Here is a 24,460-nt window from a genome sequence, read left to right as displayed (position 1 = left end):
GACACACACACACACACAGGGACACACACACACACACACAAGGACACACACACACAGGGACACACAAACACACACATCTATCATAAAAATAGAAAATTGCTTTATACTTAGTATTACCTTTACTTTGGTCTTCCATTTTTCTGAAGACCAACTGAAACCATACCAAACTGATACACCAAAAAATTAAAATTGCTTGGTGTATATGTGAATATGATCCTCTATTTAAGTTTGATTTTATTTTTTGTCAGTTGTGGGGCTTGAACTCAGGGCTTGGGCACTGTCCCTGAGCTCTTTAGCTCAAGGCTAGCACTTTACCACTTTGAGCTATAGCTCCACTTATGGTTTTTGAGTGGTTATCTGGAGATAAGAGTCTCACAGGGACTTAACAGCCCTGGCTGGCTTTGAACTGTAATCCACAATCGGCAGATCTTAGCATCCTGAGTAAGTAGGCTTACAAGTGTAAGACCCAAGCGCCAGGCTAAATTTGATTATTTTTAAAGTTATTATTATTGAATAGTTGTACCAAAGAGAATTCAATTCCAGAAGTCAGGTTATGAGTACAGTGCATCCTGGTTCCTGGTCAATGTCACTCTTCCATTAAATTTTAAAAAATAAAACAAAAAAACTCTTAAATTTTTGGAAAAAGACATGTGATCCAAAAGGAACTTTTAAAGTCCTCAATAATCTTAAAAAAGCAAGGGCTCAGAATCTAAATGATTTCTAGGACTGTTAAAAAAACTTTACCTTGCCTGGCACTGGTGGGTCATACCTGTAATCCAAGCTACTCAGGAGGGAAGAGATCTGAGAACTGTGGTTCTCAGGCAGCCCAGGCAGGACAGTCCACGAGATTTATTTATGTATTTATTTGGTGGTTGTGGGACTTGAACTCAGGGCCTGGACACTTTCTCTGAGCTTCTTTTGCTCAAGGCTAGCACTCTACCACTTGAGCCACAGTACCACTTCTGGCTTTTTGTTTATGTGATAATGAGGAATTGAATCTAGGGCTTCATGCATGCAAGGCAAGCACTCTACCACTAAGCCACATTGCTCCCGCTCTGAGACTCTTAATCTCCAATTAACCATCAGAAAAGTGGAGCTTTAACTCAAAGTGGTAAAGCATTAGCCTTGAGCAAAAAAGCTCAGGGACAATGCCCAGGCCCCAAGTCCCTAAGTTCAAACCCCATGGCTGACGAAAAAAAAGGAAAAGGAAAGAGAGAGAGAGAGAGAGAGAGAGAGAGAGAGAGAGAGAGAGAGAGAGAGAGAAAATCTGCACCATTTATTGGGTGCTGGTAGCTCACACCTGTAATCTGAGTTACTCAGGAGGTGGAGGTCTCAAGATCATGGTTTGAAGCCAGATTGGGAAAGAAAATCTGTGAGATTCTTATCTTCAATTAACAATAAAAGCATTAGGACAGTGCAACCGGCCAAGTTCAACCACCAGGACCAGTGCATGTGCATACATAACTCTAAAAGTCTACATATCAGAGAATTTCACAGTAATAATACCCACTGCCCAAGTATTAATTACTTTGGAAGATATTTTATACTGGTATTAAGCTGCTAGAAGGCAAATTATCTAACCAAAACAAAGTTTGTCTGTAAACCTACAAAATATAGGTATAAAAATAATCCCAAACCAGGCTCTGCTTCTGAAGTTGTGGTGGCCCATTTCTGTAATCCTAGCTACTCAGGAGGCTGAGATCTGAGGATTGAGGTTCAAAGCCAGCCTAGGCAACAAAGTCTATGAGATTCTTATCTTCAATTAACCACCAGAAAACCAGAAGTGGTGCTGTGGCTCAAGTGGTAGAGTGGTAGCCTTGAGCTGAAGAGCTGAGGGACAGCACCCATACCCAGAGTTCAAGCCCCACAACCAACAACAAAAATAATAATAATGATCCTAGCACTTAGAAGTCTAAGGCAGGAAAATTAGGAGATAGGAGACAAGCCTGGGCTACACAATGGGATCCTGTCTCAAACATACCCACACACCCCCCACACCCACACCCACACAATTCCATCTATCAAGGCTACATTCTATAATTATGATAGAATTGTATCTTACCATTTATATAGTTTCAAATAAGGAAGATCAGAATAGAATCTAAACCACATACAAAATATGAAACTTGAAAAGTTTATACAAGAGTTTAGATCAATTACTTTTGTGGTCTAAAAACAAAAGCTTGTATATAATAAAAAGACATGGGCCAGGGCTGGGAAGGTGGCTCAGTGGTAGAGCGCTTGCCTTGCATGCATGAGGCCCTGGGTTCCATTCCTCAGCACCACATAACCAAAAAAAAAGAAAAAAGCCGGAAGTGGAGCTGTGGCTCAAGTAGTAGAGCGCTAGCCTTGAGCTGAGGGACAGTGCCCAGGCCCAAAGTTCAGGCCCCACAGCCGGACCCCCCTCCCAAAAAAAATGTTTGTGACTTTAAGTATCACTATCCTATAATACTGTGAAATGTGTGAATTTATGTAACCACTTAATCTCAATAAAAGATTATTATTATTGTGTTTTTTGGGGGGGTCCAGTCGTGGGGCTTGAACTCTGGGCCTGGGCGCTGTCCCTCAGCTCTTCAGCTCAAGCTACCACTTGAGCCACAGCACCACTTCCGGCTTTTTTCTTTATGTGGTGCTGAGGAATCGAACCCAGGGCCTCAGGCATGCAAGGCAAGCACTCTACCACTGAGCTACCTTCCCAGCCCCTCAATAAAAAAAAAAAAAAAAGGACACGGGCCAGGCACAGGTGGGTTACACCTGTAATCCTAGCTACTCAGGCTGAGCTCTGAGGATCTTAGTTTGAAGTCAAGCCTGGCAGGAAAGCCCGTGAGACTTCTCCAATTAATCACTTCTCTCCAATTAATCACTGAAAAAGCTAAAAGTGGTAGAGTACTCGTCTTGAGCAAAAGATTAGCTTACAGACAGCCCAGAGTTCAAGGACCAGGACCAGCAAAAGAAGAAGAAGAAGAAGATGAAGAAGCCAAAGCCGCAGCTGCATAAGAAGAAATGCTGTGTCCTAACACTTGACAGAACAGAATGTATTTAGATAAACTGTTCTCTAGAGCACATGATCTGTATCTGAAACGTGCCATGTCCTTAATAATTCAGAAACATATGACATAAGTTTAAGTGCGTACACATGTCAAAAGGGAAAACAAAACAGATGAAACACTCACCATCTACAGCTTTTACTATCTTTCAATTGTCAATGAATTAAAATACTAAGTGGTAGCCTGGCAACCCTGGCTCACACCTATAATCCTAGCTACTAAGGAGGCTGAGTTCTAAGGATCATGGTTGGAAGCCAGCCAGGGCAGGAAAAGTCCCTGAGTCTCTTATCACCAATTAAACACTAAGAAAGCTGAAAGTGGAGCTATGGCAAGTGGTAGAGCTCTATCCTTGAGAAAAAGCTCAGGGACAATGCCCAGGACCTGAGTTCAAGCCCCAGGACTAATAAATAAATTAATAAACTTAAAAATTGTAAGCCCCAAGAAGCACTATGAATAGTTTCACAGTACAAGAAGAAAGCTTCTTAAAACGCTACCCAAATACTAAGTCTCCTAGTGAATTGAGGCAGGCCGGCTCGATGCAGTTTATAAACCTGAGGCTGAAAAAACAAACACAAAAGAAATCGGAAAAAACAAAAAACTTTCAGTATGTCCAAAGCACAAAATCTCCCGACTAGCCAAGTTCTCAAGGAACTTAGGCACAGGAGAGGCTTTATATCAAAATTATCCATCAAAAAACGAACACCAAGAGCAGCCTTCAAAAGCTTGGAGGAGGACACGGCACAAAACAAGACAAGACTGCAGGACCTAACGTGCACTAAAAAAATAAGTGGTTCGCTGGCTGGAGCCGGCGGAGCCGCGGGCACTTCATGAATACGCAGCAACCGCGGACGGCGCGGCGTCGGGCGGCGTCAGCAGTTGTGGGCTCCCCATCCTCACCACTGAGGCGCCCCGTCTCTACAATCGGGGTGGGGGGCGCGCCTCGCAAGGCAAGCGGGCGGTCCCAGGGGGGACCCCGAGTTCCCCTCCCGAGACGGCCCGTGAGCGTAAAGCACGGACAAACTTCACCCGCACCCCAAGTTTTCCTGGAAGACACAACCGTCTCCCCACCCCCCGCCCCCCGCCCCGCGCCGTGTTCCCAAGACCGGGCTCGCTCCCATTTCCTCGGTGCCCGCCACACGCACCCGGGACCCGGACAATACGCGGGGGCAGCAATGGTGATGGTGATGATGACAGTACTGCAAGCGCTGGGCCCGGCGGAGGCCGTCCGCGAGCGGCGCGGCCCGCGGAGCGCCGAGCCCCGGGCGCCGCGACCCCCCGGGCCCGCGCAGGCCGCGTCCGGGGCCGGCGGCGGGGCGCGGGGCGCGGCGACAGGCACGGACGTCAGCCCCCGGGCTCCCCGGCCCCGAGCGAAGGCGGCCCCCGGCGCCCGGAGCCCGGGGCGGGGCCCCTCGGCCCAGCCTCGGCCGGGCCCGGCGGGGAGAAGCGGCGGGCGAGGCCCGGAGCCCGCGAGTTCGGGGTCCGGTTCGAGTCTTACCATGATGAGGGCGGTGGTGGGGCGCAGCCCGCGCTCCGGCTCACTGGGGATAGGGCTTTGGGCGGGGGGGGGAGGTCCAAGCAAGGGGAGCACCGGCCGCTCGGGACCCGCTGCCCCCCTGACAGGAGCGGCCGCCGCTTCGCCTCTAGCCAAGATGGCGGCCCGGAGCCACGTCTCCAACCGGAAGCCGCGCGGGTCAAAGGGCGGAGGGCGGGGCCTGCAGGATGGTTAGCTGGACTACCCGGACGCCGCCGCCGCCGCCGCCGCCGCGGTACCCGGGCCCGCAGGCCCCGAGCGCTGCAGCCTCCCGCCGCGGCCTTCCCTGGATCTTGGTCCTGGGTGTCGCCTCTTACAGTGCACGAGGCCATTAAAATAACATGCAAAAAGCCCAAAACCAAAACAACATCTATTGTGCACATCAGGGACTAGTATCCAGAATATATAAAGAACTCTTAGATAAAGATGAACACAATGTAAAAATGGATGTAGGATGTGAACAGACATTTCTCCCAAGAAAAGCTACAAATGGCTAATTAGCTTAAAAAAGTTTAACATCCCTATGTCATTTAGAAAATGCAAATCACCTCTGTACATCACTTGCTTTTTTTTCCCCTGCCAGTTCTGGGGCTTGAACTCAAGGCCTGGGCACTGTTCCTGAGCTTCTTTTGCTCAAGCCTAGCGCTCTACCACTTGAGCCACAGAAGAGTTGAAGCCAGGGTTCCACGCATGTTAGGCAAGCACTCTACCACTAAGCCACATTCCCAGCGCTGTACATCACTTTTATAATAATTAAAAATGCAAATCAAAACACAGTGAAGCCAGGCGCTGGTGGCTCACGCCTGTAATCCTAGCTACTCAGGAGGCTGAGATCTGAGGATCGCGGTTCAAAGCCAGCCCGGGCAGGAGAGACCTTGAGACTCCTATCTCCAATAAACCACTAGAAAACCGGAAGTGGCGCTGTAGCTCAAGTGGTAGAGCGCTAGCCTTGAGCTGAAGAGCTGAGGGACAGCGCCCAGGCCCAGAGTTCAAGCTCCACGACCGACAAAAAAAAAAAAAAAAAAACACAGTGAGATATACAACCTCACACCACTAGGATAGCTCTAATAAATTTTGGCAAGGATGTGAAGAAATCGAAACCCTAATATGTCACTAGTAGGATTGTAAAATAGTGTGACTGCTTTCATGATAGAGTTCCAAACATAAAGAGTTTGGAAAAGGCTTCCACAATTCCTCAAAAAGTTAAAGTTCCTAGATCACTCAGAAAATTCCTGTGGTAGGCACATATCTAACATTATTAAAAATATATACCAACACAAAAATGTTTGGTTATAGCAGCATTATTTGTAATAGCTAATAAGTGAAAACAATCCAAACAAATCAACTCTCAACAGATGGATGGACAAAGGAAATATAACATAGTCATGAAATTAAGTATTATTTAGCCATAGAAAGTAATAAAGACTCTTTCCCTTTCCTGGTTGCCATTAGATAAGCAGCTATGCTCCATCACAAACCTCTTTACACATTCCCACATTCCCAGCCCCAACACTGAAATCTTTTTTTTTTTTTTTAGTTTAATTTTATTTGTGAACATACTGTACAGAGGGGCAGGATAATGCGTACATTTCTTACCAAGCATTGCAGCCTCCTCCTTTGTTTACCCTTCACATCCCTTCCCAGCCTCCCCCCTCCCCCCCAATCCCAATCCTTCTCCTTCCTCCCCTTCCCTCTCCCCCCCCCCACCGACGGTGTAAAGCTCGTTTTGGACATGACAACTTGTACTTCTCATTGTTGCAACAGGTCCACCTGTATCCTTAAACAACTGGTTTTTTCCCATCTCCTCCACAAGTTATACTGACATCAAATATAGTGAAAGCAGGGGTTATACTGTGGGGGAGGGACATGCAAAGCAACAAAGAAATAATCTTATCAATGCGTTAGAAACACATGCATGAAAGAAAAAAACATTAAGATACATATCTAAGGGTTCATTTTCCTGACATCACATTATCTGACCTTTTCCGCTTGACTCGTACATATACTAGAAATTGCAAATAAGTGAAACCATGGGACCTATGTTTCTTTGGGCCTGGCTTACTTCACTTAATATAATTTTTTCCAAGTTTTTCCATTTCCTAACAAATGGGGCAATGTCATTCTTTCTGATGGAGGCATAGAATTCCATTGTGTATATATACCACATTTTCTTGATCCATTCATCTACTGAGGGGCATCTGGGTTGGTTCCATATCTTAGCTATGGTAAATAATGCTGCAATAAACATAGTTGTGCTGGTAGCTTTAGTGTGGTCTTGTTTGTAGACATTTGGGTAAATGCCCAAAAGTGGCATTGCTGGGTCATAGGGGAGTTCTATGTGAAGTCTTTTGAGGAACCTCCATACTGCTTTCCAAAGTGGCAACACTGAAATTTTAGAAGCTGTGAAATGAAATAAATTATCCTCCTCTTTAAAAAAAAAAAATGAAAGAAGACTGGGAATGGTGCCTCAAACCTGTAATCCTAGCTACTCAGGAGTCTAAGATCAAGAGGATCAAGGAAGGTTCAAAACCAGGCTGGGGAGAAAAGTTCAACAGACTCTATCCAAAATAACTAGCAAAACGCCAGTCAAGAGGTATGGCTTACGTGATGGAGCATCAGCCAAACAAATCAAGCAAGCTCAGTTGTAGTTGCAGTCAATGTGGTAATTTGTGATTATAATGCATCTTGATCAGTATCACCACTTTCATTATTCTCTCATATCTTCATTCTTACTTATTAAAAAAGTATAAATCCTCTTTGGAATTATTGCCTCATGGCAGCTTTCAAGGCCATGAATATGAATTTCAGAAGCTCAGTAAGGACCAGTTTATGCTATTCTTTGGAAATGTGACATTCAACAAGACTGCAGAATATGCATCCTTGTGAACATGTTTAAAGGAGTGCCTCAGAAGTAGTAGGTTTTCATGGTTTAAAGAAGAGAGGGGGGAGGGGGAGGATTGGGAGGGGAGGGGGAGAGTACGGGAAGGGATGGGAAGGGGAAACAAAGGAGGCAACAATGCTTGATAAGAAATGTACTCCTTATCTTGTCCATGTAATTGTAACTCCTCTGTATGGTATTCTCACACACACACACAAAAAGTCCCTCACTGATTAACTGAGGTGGTCTTGGGATATCATATAAAGAAGAAAAATTTCAAAATAAAAAAGAATAAGAAGAGACAGAAGCCAAGCATCAGTGGCTCACTCCTGTAATCCTAGCTACTCAGAAGGCTGAGATCTGAGGATCAAGGTTCAAAGCCAGCCCATGCAGAAAAAAAATCCCCAAGACTCTTATTTGCAATTAACTACCAAAAAACCAGAAGTGGAGGTGTGGCTCAAATGATAATGCCAACATTGATTAAAAAAAAAAAAAAAAGGCCAAGCAAATGTGTTTATGCAGAGATTTAGATCAAGCTGGCAATAATAGTGCCATGATACAAACTTTACTCACAGTCAAAGCCATTAAGGACCCTGAGAATGGCTACAACAAAATTTAAATGTTGGGATGTATATTCATAAAATCCTATTATCACAGATAATGCTAAGAACTTAAAATGTCAATAAATTGAACATGAATAAGATTTAAGCCAAAGGAGAGCCTGAGGCCTTGAGTAAAACTCCAGTACTAGTACACGTGTGCGCACACACACACACACACACGTTGAGCATAGACTTCAAAAAGTGTCATTCTGTAACTCAGTGCTTCTCAGATGCCATCGTCATGTATACTCTTAGGCTTGCCATCCTCCAGAACTGTAACAATGTACATTTTTTTTCTTTATTTGGCTGGGTAGCTCACACCTGTAATCTTAGCTACTCAGGAGTAGCCAGTGGTTCAAAACCAGCCCAGGCAGGAAAGCCCCTGAGACTCTTATCTCCAATTAACCACCAGAAAAACGGAAGAGTAGCTGTGGCTCAAAGTAGTAGAGTACTAGCCTTGAGTGGAAAAAGCTCAGGGACAGCGCCCAGGCGCCAAGTCCAAGCCCACGACCGACAAGAAAAAAAAAGTGTTTGGGATGCTCCCTGGCAAATGTATAGAAGTCCTGATTAGACAGATCTAGGGGAAGCTGCATGCCCAGGGAAAATAAATCAGAAAAACCGTGTTTCAGATGGAAGGGCAGAAATTCATCAGCCCGTTCTTCCACCTTCGGCCGCTAGATGCCGCCACAAAAGCTTTTCTTGAAACCATAGACAGGCAACTTGGCTGCCCAGAGCGTCCAAAGGCTTTACCGGAAGCTCCTTGCACGCACCTCGCTCGCTCCTTGCTCTCTCCTTCCGGCGCGTTGAGAACCTAAGCTGGAAGAGGCGTTACGTGGGGCTACGGGGAGGAGGACTCGCGATTGGGAATCGAGTCTCGCGATTGCTCCTCTTCTTTCTGTACTTTGTGACTAGCGACAGGCAGCTGTCGGCTTGCTCCTAGGAGAGTCCCTTGGAGTCGCTTGGTCTGAGATTGGAGTGAGACCCCAGTCTTAGGCTGGGGCTCTTTCCATAGAGAGGAGACGGATTCGGAGGGGCTACAGGTAATTTGTACTCTCCCCCGCCCCGAGGAAGCTTGGGCCTTTCCTGGCGCCCTCCTCTTTCGCCCGCTGGCGGCGCCTTTCCCGTCTCCATGGCGACGCCCCGCCCCCAGCGCCTGTCCAAGCCCGCCGCCAACTGTCCCGCGCCCCTTACTCTCCAAGAAACTTGCTCTTCAGTGGGATCAGACTTGCAAAACTGGTGGAGATAGAAGTGATGCTTTTGGTATTATTGAGATCGAGAAACTGGAGTTCAGTGTACACACACACACACACAGAGACACACACACACACACACACACACCCCGGAGGTGGACTTTTTTGTAGAGCCTCTGCAGTCCCTTCACTCTCTAATCACTCTCTAATAAACCCCAGTAGCTTTGGGAGAAACTAACCCAACCTGAAAAACCATCAGTGTGTGTGTGTGTGTGTGTGTGTATCTTACAGATTTCAGAGAGCTGCTGGAGAGTTTGGCTGTTGTTTTCCTCCACGATTCTCTCTGATTTCAGCCACTCTACCAGCAGTTCCTAAAATGAGGGTCAGGATGACTTAAGTTTGGATGGGGTAAAGGTTTCCTGCAAACCGGTGCCTTGGGTAAGGAAGAGGAGCCTCTGCTGGTTTGTATCTCCTTGGAGATGCTTAATGTTTATGTCCCATGATGGGAGCTGTGTAATCATGTTTTCTTTTGTTCAGACCAAGATTGTTGAGAACCAGACGTATGATGAACGTCTAGAGATTAAGGATTCCGAAGAGGTTGCAAGTAGTTGTACTCCAACCTCAGGAAACCAAGGTAAGAAGAATGAAGAGGGAAGAAGGGAAATTGCTCTTAAAACAAAGATGGATTCATGTTTATATGCAACAGGTTCTGAGTTCATAATAGCTGATGTTGACTTTCAAAGTCAGTTGTCAAGTGCTTAGATGAGAGAGAGTCAAGCACTTACAATTCCCTCTCCTCCCCCCTCCCATCTTTTTTAGCAAGTAACTGTGTTTGAACTCAAGGCTTCAGGTCTTTGCTTGCTTAGAGTTGGTGCTGTACCATTTGAATCATTCCTCCACTATGGCTTTTTGCTGGTTGCTTTTGAATTAGAGTCTTGTGGACTTTTGTGGTTTTTAATCACAATCCCCTGGATTTTCTGAATCAGTGTCTCACTGTGTAGTCTAGGTGGAGATCTTGAACTCACTATCATCCTGCCTTACCCTTAAAATACTAGGGTCCACTCTAGTGCCAAGACATCTGGCTTAGTTTTCAAACTAGTTAAGGAGAGAGAAATTACAGTTTAGCAGATTGTAGACTCTTCCTTCAGCACAACTCTATAATATTTTAAATTTATTACTGACTGCTCAGTTTACAGGGGTCGCTGGTTTTGTTTTTTCTCATCCAAACTCATTTGCTCAACTTTGAAGATACTTAACAGAATATTGTTAAAGGACTTGACACCATTCATTTATTGAATAACACTTTTGAATGCCTCGTATATATGTACCATGCCCGCCTTATGTCTGGGAATAGGTATACACAAAGACAGATTGTTCCTGTTATCTTAGTGTATAGGAGAAATGCAAATGTATTTGTACATTGATGAAGGCAAAATGTTTGCTGTTATGGAAAATGGTGATGAGGAAGATTTTTTTTTTTCAGTCGTAGGACTTGAACTTAGGGTCTGGGTGCTATCCCTGAATTCTTTTGCTCAAGGTTAGTGCTCTACAACTTTGAACTATTGCTCTACTTCCAGTTTTCTGGTAGTTAATTGGAGATGAGTGTCTCATGGACTTTTCCTGCCTGGGCAGGCTTTGAACCGATCCTCAGATCTCAGCCTCCTGAGTAGCTAGGATTACAGGTGTGAGCCACCTGTTAGGCACCTGGCTTTTTTTTTTTTTTGCCAGTCCTGGGGCTTGAACTCAGTGCCTGGGCACTCTCCCTGAACTTCTTTTGCTCAAAGTTAGCACTCTACCCCTTGAGGCACAGCACCACTTCTGGCTTTATTTGTTTATGTGGTACTGAGGAATTGAACCCAGGGCCTCAGGAATGCTGGGCAAGCACTCAACCACTAAGCCACATTCTCATCCCGCCACTTACTCTTATTTGGCTTTTTTGATCAAGTCTAGTGTTCTACCACTTGAGGCACACTCTACTTCTGGCTTTTATTTGCTAGTTGTTGATAAGAGTCTCACAGATTTTCCTGTCTTGCCTGGCTTTCAGCCTTGATCCTCAGATCTCAGCCTTCCAAGTAGCTAGGATTACAGAGATGAGCCACCACAACTTCAGAAGTAGAGCTTTGGAGGCAGTGTTGCTGTTAGGAGGAGGAGGGGGTGAGAGGCACAAAGGTGAAGTTGCGTAGTAGGTGGCAAGATGGTGGGAATAGCTGAGCTGAGGTGAACTTGGTTTGGACTGTGATGATGAAGTCCAGAATAGAGGTAAGATAAGATGCAAACACAGGAGAGAGACTTAGAGACTCTTAGAGACTCTGGTTTATGAAATGATGAAAGCACAACATGTAATAAACTAACAATACTAACCTTTAGAAATAATTGAACCTAAATGGAACACTTTTCTCTGAAGGGTTTCCTCACTCTGCCCATCCTCCTAACACCACCATGGCTGATAACAGCAGTGATGAGTATGAAGAGGAAAATAACAAGGTCGGTATAACCCACAGCTTCTCAGAGAATTTCTGCTCTGGGTGTGCAGGAGTGAGCTGGAAATGACACCAGAGCCGCAGGAATCTTTTCCTGATCACTCTTCAGTGGTTGGCTACCTTTGAGCTCATGGAAGACAAATAGGAGTACAGGGTCTAAGATGTTGACTCTTCTTCAGAATAAACCTTACTTCTGTGCGTGTGCCTGTGCGTGTGCGTGTGTGTGTGTGTGTGTGTGTGTGTTGCTGGGATCAAACCTAGGGCCTCACATGTGCTAGGTAAGTGCCATACCACCAAGCCACATCCTTGACCCAAGCCTCATGTTATAGCTGATTTTTTGGTAAGGAGTTTTATCTGAAGCAGGGTAGTGTTTCATACTTTTCCTGATTATAAGAGATAGCTGGAAAACTTTTTTTGTGTGTGCCAGTCATAGGGCCTGAACTCTGGGCCTGGGCACTGTCCCTCAGCTCTTCAGCCCAAGGCTAGTGCTCTGCCACTTGAGCCACAGAGTTACATCTGGCTTTTTCTCCTTATATGGTGCTGAATAATTGAAACCCAGGGCCTCATGCATGCAAGGCGAGCACTCTACCACTGATCTACCTTCCTAGCCTGCCTCTCCCTTTTTTTTTTTTTTTTGTCATGGGTCTTGAACTCTGGGCCTATGTGCTGCCCTGAACTCTTCAGCTCAAGGCTAGTACTCTATCATTTGAGCCACAACACCACTTCTGGTTTTCTCTTGGTGAATTGGAGATAAGAGTCTCATGGACTTTCCTGCCTGGGCTGGTTTTGAACCATGATCCTCAGATCTCAGCTTCCTGAGTAGCTAGGATTAGAGGCATGAGCCACTGGTGCCTGCTGCGGGCCCCCACCCCCACCTCCACACCCCTCCACCCTCATCATCCCCCACCCCCCACCTCCTTTGTGAGGCTTGAACTTAGGACCTGGCCGCTGTCTCTGAGCCTCTTTGTTCCCAAGGCTGTGCTCTACCACTTGAGCCACAGTGCCACTTCCAGTTTTTGATTGGTAAATTAGACATAAGAATCTCATGGGGCCTTTTCTTCCTGGGCTGGCTTTGAACCTGGATCCTCAGATTTTAGCTAAGGTTATAAGTGGCACCCAGCAATTTTTGAAATCTTAAGACATACAGTGTCAGGCACTGCTGGCTCACCCTAACTATTCAGGAGGCTGAGATCTGAGGATTATAGTTTGAAACCAGCCCCAACAGGAAAGTGTGAGAGACTCTTGTCTCTAACTAATGAGCAAAATAGCCAGAAATGGAACTGTGGCTAATAATGGTAGAGTGCTAGCCTTTGACCAAAACAGCTAAAGGAAAGCTTAGTTTAAGCCCTACTAGTAGTACAAAACAACCCCAATCCCCTTTGTTGTTCTTATGTGAACCTAAGGAATGCCCTGTTTCTAGCAGGAAGCTGGAATGATGCCTCAACCTTGAACCAGGTGGGATCTCACATGCACGCTGCCTCACAACCGTTTATGCGCAGCCTTAGACATGACCCACCACTTACACCTCAGTGTCCTTTCAGAACGTGAGTGCGGTAGAGCGGTTCCTTGGTGCCATGAGGCCCTGTATTCAAACTGGGTTATGTTCCCAAAACAAAACAAACTAAAAAACAAACAGGGCTGGGAAGGTGGCTCAGGGGTAGAGTGCTTGCCTCGCATACATGAGGCCCTGGGTTTGATTCCTCAGCACCACATAAGCAGAAAAAGCCAAAAGTGGCGCTGTGGCTCAAGTGGTAGAGTGCACTCCTTGAGCTGAAGAGCTGGAGGACAGCGCCCAGGCCTGAATTCAGGCCCCATGACTGAAAAAACAAAAAACCCAGGAGCTTTGACACCTCAAGGAAGGGATGTTGAAAACAACGTAGGAAGCCATAGTAATACTTTAAAGACCTAGGACTGACATAAGTCATAGAACATTTGGAAAGCAAGCTTTCAAAACCTACTTTTAAAGGGGGCCAATTGGTCATCCTTCAGGTCCTAAGGGAGGGCATGCCACAGGCTCCAGGCCACAGAGTTAAAGACATGGACCCCATCCCAACTGCCTCTGCAAGTCCCAAGTGCCACCAGATCCCTTCTCATGGACTTGACAGGGTGGGATGGTACAGAGACAGCCAGAAGCTCAGAAAGGTAGGTTATCATGCCAAGAACACAGGGAGCCCTCATCTTGAGCTAGAATGTTGTATTTGTTACATTTACCTCATGGGAGAAGGGAAGGGAAATACAGTTAGGTACGATACTCCACTGAGAGAAATATCACTCAACAAAAGAGGAGAGAAAGCCCTAGTCACAGAGCTGGAGTCAGAATTCAGGCTCAGGGCTGATTTTGTTCCTTCTGTGTTTGGTATTTTCCAGCTGTTTACTCAGCAAATCAAATACTAGATTTCCATATGTGAGTCCTAAGATCTCACAAACTCTAAAGTTTGTCTGCCTCACTTTACCTTCTTCCATTTCCTCCCAAAGGAAAGTGACCATCCTTTTCTCAGCAAGTCCTTTAGTTTTAAGCGTTGAAGCTGTCCAGATAATGTTCACAGAGTCTCTAGAATCTCCTTAGCAATAGGTACAAATTGGGTAGAATTTACACACAGCCTCTGGTAGAGGGATATAGTTTCAGAAAGTGGGGTCCAGTGTGCAGCTGAGCAGAGTGGAAGGCTTGCCTTCTGGTGGTTAGGTGCCAGGTGTCTCAGGGAGGGGGGTGGTGTTCTGGGTAGAACACTGCAACGCTGGCAGAGTACTTTACGTCCCCAGTCTACAAACCTTTCTCTGCCCATCCTGCCCTGCCCTATCCCAGGAGAAGAAGAAGGTCTCACAGCTGACACCTCAGCGGGGCTTCAGTGAAAATGAGGATGATGATGATGATGAAGATGACTCATCAGAAACAGATTCTGATGAAGATGATGATGATGAAGAGCATATAACGCCTCTGGAAGGGTAGGAGGGACCCCATGCCAAGGAGGAAGACCCTATCTTCCACCACAGTGGGCTGGATGATACCAAAGTGAAAAATGTCATTCTGTTCAGCTCTCATGCCAAATCAGTCATGATCCATCCCTACAGACCCTAATCAAAACATTCTAAAAACCCTGCATTTAACACACCATTACTACTAAGCTAGGCACCAGTGGCACATACCTATAGTCCTAGCTACTCAAGAGGTTGAGATCTGAGGATCCTGGTTCAAAGCCAGCTGGGACAGGAAAGCCCATGAGACTCTTTTAACTCCAATGAAAGACCAGAAAACCTAAAGCGTCAATGTGGCTCAGAGTTGTAGCGTGCTAACCTTCAGCAAGAAAAAGCTCAGGAAAGCACCCCACGACTGACCAAAAGAAAACTCTGAAAACCAAACATACAGTTACTAGGTCTGGAGATGTAGCTCAGTGGTAGCACACTTGCCTAGTATTTGTGAGGCCCTGGATTCTAATGAACATTTGCTAGCCCGCTAGCCCAGTGTGATGGTTTGGGCCTATGCTCCCAGCTGCTGGGAAGACTGAGGCAGGAGAATCTCTCAAGCACAGGCGTTCAAGGCTGTCTTGACAACATAGTAAGAACCCTATATCTAAGCAAAGAAAGAGAAGAACTAGCTGAAAGAAGGAAAAGAGAGAGATAGGAAGGAAGAAAAGGAAATAGAACTACTAGCTAAATATACAACGGGATAGCCCATGAGTAGAAATCTGTGCAGCCATTATAAATTTCATACATAATGGCTTTCTACAGTGTTTACAAGAGGTACTGTTGAGTGTTGAAGCAGTTTAGTGTTCCTGGTGTGTGTGCAGCAGATGATGTATGTGTCTCTAGAAGGGTCTTGCAAAATCAGACAGATTGCCTGGTTACCTTTGGGAGAATTTAGTGGCAAGGGGATGGAGTGTGAGACAAATAAGACTTTTCACTGTGTATAATTAGTATATTTAGTTATTTTAGTGCCAGATATTAAATCCAGAGCCTTGGGTGTCATTAGGAAAACACTACCACTGATCTATACATCCAGCCCTTGATTTTTCTTTTTTTGTCGGTCATGGGGCTTGAACTTTATAGGCCTGGGTGCTGTCCCTTAGCTCCTCAGCTCAAGGCAAATGTTCTACCATTTGAGCCACAGGACCACTTCTGGTTTTCTGGTGGTTAATTGGGAATAAGAATCTCATGGATTTGGGCTGGGAAGGTGGCTCAGTGGTAGTGCTTGCCTTGCATGAATGAGGCCCTGGGTTTGATTCCTCAGCACCACATAGGCTGAAAAAGCCAGAAGTAACTCTGTGGCTCAAGTGGTAGAGCGCTAGCCTTGAGCTGAAGAGCTCAGGGACAGCGGCTAGGCCCAGAGTTCAGGCCCCACAACCGACAAAAAAAAAAAAGAAAAATCTCATGGATTTTCCTGTCCAGGCTGGCTTTGAATTGCAGTTCTCAGATCTCAGCCTCCTGAGTAGCTAGGATTACAGGCATAAGCCGCCGGCTCCTGGTTCACATTTTTAATTTTCTGCAGCTTTGCCCTTCTAGATCAGATGTGATTGAGAACTAACTATAGTGGGCTGTAAAGTTACTGGGAAGCCACCAGGAAAACAGGTGTGGGAGGGGCAGGCTCTAGCTTTAGGCGCCAGCTTCCTGACCAACCCAAGGCTCTGCTCTGGCCCCCTTAACCATTCTGTATGTTCCTTTCCCCAGGGCTTATGATCCTGCAGATTATGAGCATTTGCCTGTTTCTGCTGAGATTAAGGAACTCTTCCAGTACATCAGTAGGTGAGAACAAGGACCTTGTACTGAGCGCCACTGCCTGGCCTTGCCCGGCTTTCCTCTCCACTCGGGGACAAGGCCAGGCTTTTGCTGTAGCCTGGGTAGTGGAGCAGCTTCTCTGACAGCCTCCCGCCTCCTTTGGCACTGTCTTCCAGGTACACGCCTCAGTTGATCGACCTGGACCACAAACTGAAACCTTTCATTCCTGATTTTATCCCAGCTGTTGGAGATATTGATGCATTCTTAAAGGTACAGACAGAGCATCTTGACAAATGATCCTTCTTTTTTTAAAAAAATTAAAAATGACCCTTCTAACAATTCTGCTAACTCACTAGTAGTGGCTGTCTTAATAAATTTCATAAATAAATGTCATTGGAGTTTTTTTTTTTTTTTTTTTGTGCATGTATGCCAGTACCAGGGGTTGAGCTCGGCTTGGGTGCTGTCCCTTAGCATTTTCACGCAAAGCTAGGTGCTCTCCCACATGAGCTACTCTTGTTTTGTGTTTTTGTTTTTGATTTTGACTTTTTGTTAACTGGCAATAAGAATCTCACAGACTTTTCTCCCCAGGCTGGCTCTGAACCACAGTCCTCTCAGACCTCAACGTCCTGAATAGCTAGGATTACAGGCATGAGCCATTGGCACCTGGCTAAGCATGCTCTCATTTAATACTAGAAATAACGATGAACCAGAAGACTTCCCTTCTGACTTCTGGAAACAGCAGGTGTGGCTTTGTTACAACCTCCCATTTGTTCTCTACTTTTGCCTTTTTCCTACAGGTTCCACGCCCGGATGGAAAGCCTGACAACCTTGGCCTGTTGGTACTGGATGAGCCATCTATGAAGCAGTCGGACCCTACGGTGCTGTCGCTCTGGTTAACAGAGAATTCTAAGCAGCACAATATCATAGTAAGACTGGCCAGCTGCAGCAAGCCGGCCAAGAGCCCAAGCCTGACTGACATTTGTATAGCTGACTGCTGCCAGACCAACTGTTCCAGGACAGCTTTATTGACATTTAATTTCCATACCATAAGATCCATCCTTTTTTTAATTATTATTATCTTTAGTTGTACAAAGAAGTTTCCATTCTACAAAACAGTATAAAGATCCATCCTTTTTACTTAAAAAGCTTTTTGGGGGGGTAGTACTGAGTTTGAGAGACTGGTATACCACCATGGAGCCATACCTCCATTGCTAGAGTCACCCTTTTAAATTTTTTTTTTAAATTTTTATTTATTTATTTTGTCAGTAGTGGGGCTTTGAACTGTGGACCTGGGCACTGTCCCTTCGCTCTTCAGCTCAAGCGCTCTACCACTTTAGCCACAGCGCCACTTCCTAGAGTCACCCTTTTAAATTGGGACCATCCACTTATTTTCAGTATGGAAGTATATGACATTGTCACTATTATTTTTCTGCGTGTGTCATGCTTGGGATCGAATCCACAGCCCTGTGCATGTTCTGTTCCCAGCACTTTGTCATTTTCTAATTTTAAAACATTTTCTTCACTCCAAAAAGTTCTGTACTTATTCTCCCCTTCTCCTAAACTCTGGTACCCATTCCTATTTTTTTTTAATGTGGATATACCACATTTTGTTTGTCCATTTGTCGGGTGTTTCCACTTTTAATGCTATGACTAGTGACATGCACGTGTTTGCACGGGAAGATACTGTTAGTTCTCTGGATGCACACACGGGTGGGAGTGCAGGGCCGTGTGGTAACTGAACGTTCTGAGGAGCTGCCAAGCTGTGCACAGTGGCAGTACCATTTCACATCCCGCCACTGATGGAAATTCATCTCAACTTGCCCATGTCCTCAGAAACACTTTATTCCTAGTTATTCTTGTAGTTGTGAAATGGCGTTTTACATTGGCATTTGCATCCTGCCCTGTTGGCCTGTTCCCTTCCCATGGCTCCAAGCAGTCCCGTCAGGATTTCTGGGTCAGTCAGTGGTCTGTCACTGTAACCAACGGCTGAGTGATCGGTTTATGAAGAGAAAAGATTGGTTTTGGCTCTGATTTGCGGGACTCAGTCCCTTGTGTTAGGTCTGTGGTAGAAGTGCATGATAGAGAAAAAACATGCACCTCATGGCCAGAAGTAAAAGGAAAGATAGTGGGCCCTGCAGTCTCCCTGGGGCATACCCCCAGTGTCCTAAAGACCTCCCAGTCAAGGCCCTATCTCTTTTTTGTAGCCTTCCACCTCTTAAATGTTCCACCACCTTCTAGTAGCACCACCCTGGAAGCAGCCCACTACCCCATGCTCTTAACGGTTCCTACGATTGGCCTCAGGTTGCTCAGGCTGCCCTGGCCATCAGCTCCCTCACTGGCTCTGCAGCAGCAGATCTGATGGGCCGCTCTGTAAAGAATGAGCGCTGTTTCAGTGCTGTCAGCCACTGTTCTTATTCTTCCAGCAACATATGAAAGTAAAGAGCTTGGAAAATGCGGAAAAGAATCCCAAAGCCATCGACACCTGGATTGAAAGCATCTCCGAGCTACACCGTTCCAAGCCCCCAGCAACAGTGCACTACACCCGGTGAGAGTTAATGCGTTCTTTTTCTTTAAGAAAGGATCTTTCTGTATAGCTCAGGCTGGCCTTGAGCTCTTGATCTCCCACCTCTGCCTCCTGGATGCTAGGATTACATACTTGCACCACCATGCCCAACAAAGATGCCACATCCTCCACCTTCACCACCATGAGCCATCGCTCTTGAGGAGAAGGCCAAGAATGGAGGCAAATTTGATCAACTTGAGGTCTTTAAAAAAACAGTACTTTTTCACTGTACTTTTTAGAAATTGAAAAGTTGGCAACTGCTGGCACAATTGCAGATATAAAGATTGAAATTTCTCTGGCAGCACGCCTGAGCCAGCTCCTCCAAAGTCCAGGCTCCAAGGAAATGAGTTTTGCCCAGTCTAGGTTCTCCCGGAGTCCTAATGCGGGTGATTGAAGACCTCTCTGGGTCCTAGAATATCCCAAGCCAGAGGTGCTGACGTCAATGCTCACATTTATCTCTTTACCTCAGGCCTATGCCTGACATTGACACCCTGATGCAGGAGTGGTCCCCAGACTTTGAAGAACTTTTGGGCAAGGTGAGTGGAAAGTGGCAGGAGGTAAGAAACTTGTGCCATTCATTCCACAGTCCAGGGCCTGGGTTTCTCTTCCTTACATTGAGTTTTCCTGTATCATCTGGACCTTGAAACTGGTGTGTAATCCATGGTCAGATTGCAATGTAGAGGTACCTCAAGCAATGATTCATTTTTGCCAGTTGATACACTTGTGTAAGCAGCAAGCGCAATCAGCAAACAACATTCCCAGCATGCTGAGCCCTCCTCCTGGGTAAACCACTGTTCCAATTTCTGTGATTGCTTATTGTTGTACTTCCTCTAAATCTGAACCTACTTTTTTTTTTTTTTTGGTGCCAGTCCTGGAGCTTGAACTTAGGGCCTGGGCAATGTCCCTGAGCATCTCTGTGCTCAAGGCTTGTGCTCTACCACTTGAGCCACAGCACCACTTTCACCTTTTTCTGTTTATTTGGTGCTGAGGAATTGAACCTAGGGCTTTGTGTATGCTAGGCAAGCACTCTACCACTGAGCCACATTCCCAGCCCTGAACCTATTCTTTTTGTCTTCTTTTCTCAACATTATTAGTAATTTCATCCTATTTTGTGTAGTCGTTCATTTGTTTTTGGAAATCGATGGCATTCCATTTTCTTGCAATTGCTACTGTTGTTTTCTTAGTCCCAGGGCTTAAACGCAGGGCCCTCATGCTTGCTCAGCTTGCTTACTCATAGCTGGAGCTGTATCGCTTGATACGTGCCTCCATTCTGACTGTTAGTTATTTTGGAGATGGAGTCTTATGGATGGTTTGGCCCATGCTAGCTTTGCACTGTGATCTACCAGATCTCAGACTCCTGAGTAGCTAGGATTACAAGCTGATTGAGCCACTGGCCCCCAGCTTGTTTTTTTTGTTTGTTTGTTTTTTTGAGACATGGTATTGTTATAACTCAGGCTGGCCTTAAATTCATGATCCTCCTGCCTCAGCCTCCTGTATTTTGACATTATAGGTATGAGCCACCACACGTGGATATTCCATCATTTAATACACATGCGTATGAGCTCATCCATTTGATGATGCAGTTTAGTACTTTCCAATAGTGCTATCATGAATATTCTAAGTATCTTTGGTAAATATATCCACTGCCTGAGCTCTCATGTTAGATGTCCTCTCCACAGGAGGTATTTATCCCATAATTACCCTAATTATTATTTCTCCTTTCTTTGTCGTCTTTTTAGTGGTACAAGGAATGGGACCTAGGGCCTCATGTATGCTAGGTGTATGTGTTATCACTGATCTGTACCTAGCCCTGGATTAAGGGATTGGATAATCCATTCAGTCAAATATTTGTAATAACATCAAATCTAGTATCATTTTGCTCTCATGGGAAGAAATGGCAATGTTATATTGTTAAATTGGAAAAAGCAAATTTGTTTCTTTGTTGTTAAAAAGGAGAAAACCATTATAACTTGTTTCAATTCAAAGCCTCTCATCTGAGTGAGTTGCTGAATCCATTTTCTCTGTTCCTATGGTGTCCCAGGGCCTTGAGGCATTACACCGTCAGGTCACTCAGTGCCTGGACATAGTCTAGATTTCTCCTTCAGAATACACACTGAGAGACAGCATCGTAGTGCATTTTACCTTGGAAGCCTTTTGGTCCTGATAGAGCATCCACTACTGTGGTAGTATGACTTATGTCTTACTGAAATGAGAGCATCTACTCGTTTGCTAGCACTGCTGTAACAAAGTACCACAGACTCTGTAGCTTAAAAGCCAGAATTTGTTTTCTCCCAGTCTGAGTACAGTAAGAAGTCCAAGATCAGGTCTGCAGGGCTGCTTTCTTCTGGGCCCTCTCTGCCATCTTCTCGTGTCTTCTCGGAAGTCACCTGTCTATTCTCAACTCTTGCCAAGATCCTGGAATTAGGGGCCCACCTTAATGACCTCATTTCCACTTAGCTGTGTCTATAAAGATGCTATCTCTTAAGTACAGAGGTATCCTGGAGTACTTAACAGTTGGGGAATTTGAGGGGAAATTCAATTCAACCAAAGTGCATCTTACTGCTAGGAGCGCTCTTCTTTCAGAGAGTGGTGCTGGGCCCACTGAGACTTGAGCCTTTTGACAGTGGCATCCCACGCCCTTCCAGGTGAGCCTGCCCACAGCTGAGATCGACTGCAGCCTGGCTGAGTACATAGACATGATCTGTGGTGAGCATCTCCGCCCCGCCCTGCCTTGGGATAGCTGCATCCCTCCTGTAGTGTCTGCACCTAGCCCCTGCACCGGGGGCCCCTGCTGTGCTGAGGGTGGAATCCAAGCTTACGCGACTAGTTGCTGGTGATGTTTGACCCTCAAGTCCTAGGAACACATCCCATTTGGGAGGCGACTGGCTAGCTTGAGCAGACCCAGAACTTGTGTGGTTCTGTTTCTGGAAGTTGTTCTTCATTGCAGCCATCCTAGACATCCCTGTTTACAAGAGTCGGATTCAGTCACTGCACCTGCTGTTTTCCCTGTACTCAGAATTCAAGAATTCCCAGGTAAGATAAGAGCAGGGGCTGACTTTTACTGTGGCTCGAGTCACCACACTGTGTGGTCCTGGACCTCTGGGATGGCGTCCTGCCAATGGAGGATGTCCCTGCCTGGGCGGCCGTGCCCGCCCCATGGCTGAGCAAGCACAGGAGGCAGCCGTGCCCTGGCAGCGCTCACTGAGGGGAGCTCTCAAGGTGGCTTTGTGAATGGAAGCAGGAACGAAGGGGGTTGCTCTTCTTTAAAGGGGGTGAGGCAAAGTATATATTTCTAGTTTGGAAGCAGAACTGGGGAAAAAAACTGAATCAGAAAGTGTGTTCTTTTTTTTTTTTTGGGGGGGGGGGGTCAGTTGTGAGTCTTGATCTCTGGGCCTGGGCACTGTCCCTGAGCTCTTCAGCTCAAGGCTAATGCTGTACCACTTGAGTCACAGTGCCACTTCTGGTTTTCTGGTGGTTAATTGGAGATAAGAGTCTCATAGACTTTCTTGCCCAGGCTGGCTTTGAACCACGATCCTCAGACCTCAGCCTCCTGAATAGCTAGGATTACAGGCATCGTGAGCCACCTGCACCTGGCCATAAAGTATATTTTTTGGTGCCACTAGTGAGGCTTGAACTCAGGGCCTGGTTCTTGTGCTTTTATGCGGGGGCGAGGAGGATCAGTCATGGGGCTTGAACTCAGTGTCTGGGTGCTGTCCCTGAGCTCGTTTGCTCAGATCTACTACTTTGAACCATAGCTCCACTTCCACTTCCAGTTTTTGAGTAGTTAATTGGAGATAAGAGTCTCATGGTATGGGCTAGGAAGGTGGCTCAGTGGTAGAGCACTTGCCTTGCATGCTCGAGGCCCTGGGTTCGATTCCTCAGCACCACATAAGCAAAAAGAAAAAAGCCGGAAGTGGCGCTGTGGCTCCAGTGGTAGAGCACTAGCCTTGAGCTGAAGAGCTGAGGGACAGCGCCCAGGTCCAGAGTTCAGGCCCCACAACCGGACCCCAAAAAAAAAAAAAAAAAAAAAGAGTCTCATGGTAACTTTTCTGCCCTGGCTGGCTTCGAACCATGGTCCTCAGATTTTAGCCTTCTGAGTAGGGAGGGAGGATTATAGGCGTGAGCCACCTGGGTTTTTTGATGAAGGCTGGCACTCTACCGCTTGAGCCACAACTCTACTTCTGGTTGACTGGCTAATTGGAGATAAGAGTCTCACAGATCTTTCTGCTTTGAACTACAATTCTCAGACCTCAGCTTGAATAGCTAGGATGATAGGTGTAAGCCATCGGCGTGTGGCTCCACAGGTTTATAAAGAGGTAGTAAATGTAGCAAGTAGAACGTGGCAACTGGAATTTATCCTAGAGCTATCTGTTCCCTCTCCCCTTCTCACAGCATTTTAAAGCTCTGGCTGAAGGCAAGAAAGTATTCACCCCTCCATCCAACTCCACCTCCCAAGCTGGAGATGTAGAGACGCTAACCCTCAGCTAAGCCTTCCCGGGCTCAGCTTCAAGCAGGGGCAGAGAGATCCTTGTCAGTCTCCTGGCGCCTGCTGTTCCGCACCTGGGCCCGGCAGTACCTCTTCCTTTCTCAGAGCACAAACGTTTCTGACTGCTAACTGACTCCGCCTGTCTCCGACTGCCTTCCCCCAGGAGTTGCTCACCCATTCCTCCGTCAGAGCAAGGACCAGATTGCTGAGACCCGCAGAGCATGGGTCAGAAGGAAAGATGCTTTCTTAGGGATATAGTTATTTTGTTTCACTCCTGAAGTTTGTTAGCAACTGTTTTACAAATAAAAATGCTCTGCGGGGTTGTGATGGCATGTTGTTGGTTTTCATCTAGTTTCTGACCCGTTACTTTCCTAAGCGACTACAATAATGTTGAGGGGCTTTGTACCTCAAAAGGCCTCAGAGATAGTCATGACAAGGCGTACCTATAATCCAACACCTGGAAGGCTGAAGCAGTAGAATCATGGAGTCTAGCCTGGGTTACGTAGTGAGACCCTGTCTCCAAGTCTCCAAAAATAAGAACAGGATTCCTAGAGCTTCCAGAATAGTTAGATATGCGGAAGCTCTTTCTAGGAGCTTCCTAAAAGATGGCAGGCCTAGAGAGGACGGGAGGCTTGCCGTTTCCCCTCGCGCACTCATCCCTCCCTTCACATCTCATGCTCGCACCCCATGCATCCCTGTCCTTTGTAATGTCCTTTGCCATAAGCCAGCAGTGGCGCTCAGGGCTGTCAGCCGCTCACACTAATGAGTGAAACTCAAGGAGGGGTGATGGGAACTCCATCAATTTCTGGTGGATCAGAACGCAGATTAAACAACCTGGACCTAGCATCTGAAGTCAGAGCAAGGGAAACAGTCTGAGAGCTACCTCGCAGTATCAGAACTGAGCTGGTTCAGGGGCCATCCAGCTGGGGAACTGATGGCTTTCTGTTTAAAAGAACCACTTCTCTCCTGAAAT

General features: G+C 46.2%; 2 protein-coding genes across 4 annotated transcripts in view; one reads left to right on the top strand and one right to left on the bottom strand.

The window, feature by feature from the left end:
* Window positions 1-4,715, bottom strand: part of Arcn1 (archain 1) — a 29,061-nt gene extending 24,346 nt beyond the window's left edge. The window contains exon 1 of the mRNA XM_042682749.1: window positions 4,543-4,715. Within this exon, the coding sequence (XP_042538683.1) occupies window positions 4,543-4,545 (3 nt within the window). The 5' untranslated portion in view covers window positions 4,546-4,715. The remainder of the gene's footprint in view (window positions 1-4,542) is intronic.
* Window positions 4,716-8,864: 4,149 nt separating this feature from the next.
* On the top strand, window positions 8,865-23,819 carry Ift46 (intraflagellar transport 46). Of its 3 annotated transcripts, XM_042682771.1 has the most exons (13): window positions 8,865-9,098; window positions 9,786-9,882; window positions 11,653-11,732; window positions 13,718-13,870; window positions 14,532-14,671; window positions 16,391-16,465; window positions 16,615-16,708; window positions 17,236-17,364; window positions 18,862-18,983; window positions 19,471-19,537; window positions 21,647-21,707; window positions 21,949-22,034; window positions 23,394-23,819. In XM_042682771.1, exons 3-13 carry the CDS (start codon window positions 11,688-11,690, stop codon window positions 23,487-23,489), a joined length of 1,068 nt encoding a protein of 355 aa, XP_042538705.1. In that variant the 5' UTR covers window positions 8,865-9,098; window positions 9,786-9,882; window positions 11,653-11,687; the 3' UTR covers window positions 23,490-23,819. The 3 variants fall into 3 exon arrangements, with proteins under 3 accessions (XP_042538705.1, XP_042538707.1, XP_042538706.1); XM_042682773.1 differs by lacking the exon at window positions 13,718-13,870; XM_042682772.1 differs by lacking the exons at window positions 21,949-22,034; window positions 23,394-23,819 and adding an exon at window positions 21,854-21,941.
* Window positions 23,820-24,460: the final 641 nt, after the last annotated feature.

This window comes from Dipodomys spectabilis, unplaced genomic scaffold, assembly GCF_019054845.1.
Source record: "Dipodomys spectabilis isolate Male_0828 unplaced genomic scaffold, ASM1905484v1 ptg000076l, whole genome shotgun sequence".
NCBI lineage: Eukaryota > Metazoa > Chordata > Mammalia > Rodentia > Heteromyidae > Dipodomys > Dipodomys spectabilis.
The sequence above is the reverse complement of the archived record's forward strand: the minus strand, read 5'-3'. Positions and strand labels throughout refer to the sequence as shown.

Coding starts and splice junctions, on each gene's coding strand:
- Ift46 (XM_042682771.1), top strand. CDS start 11,688: ATGGCTGATAACAGCAGTGATGAGTATGAAGAGGAAAATAACAAG. Junction 16,466..16,614: donor CTCTTCCAGTACATCAGTAG/GTGAGAACAAGG, acceptor ACTGTCTTCCAG/GTACACGCCTCAGTTGATCG. Junction 16,709..17,235: donor ATATTGATGCATTCTTAAAG/GTACAGACAGAG, acceptor TTTTTCCTACAG/GTTCCACGCCCGGATGGAAA.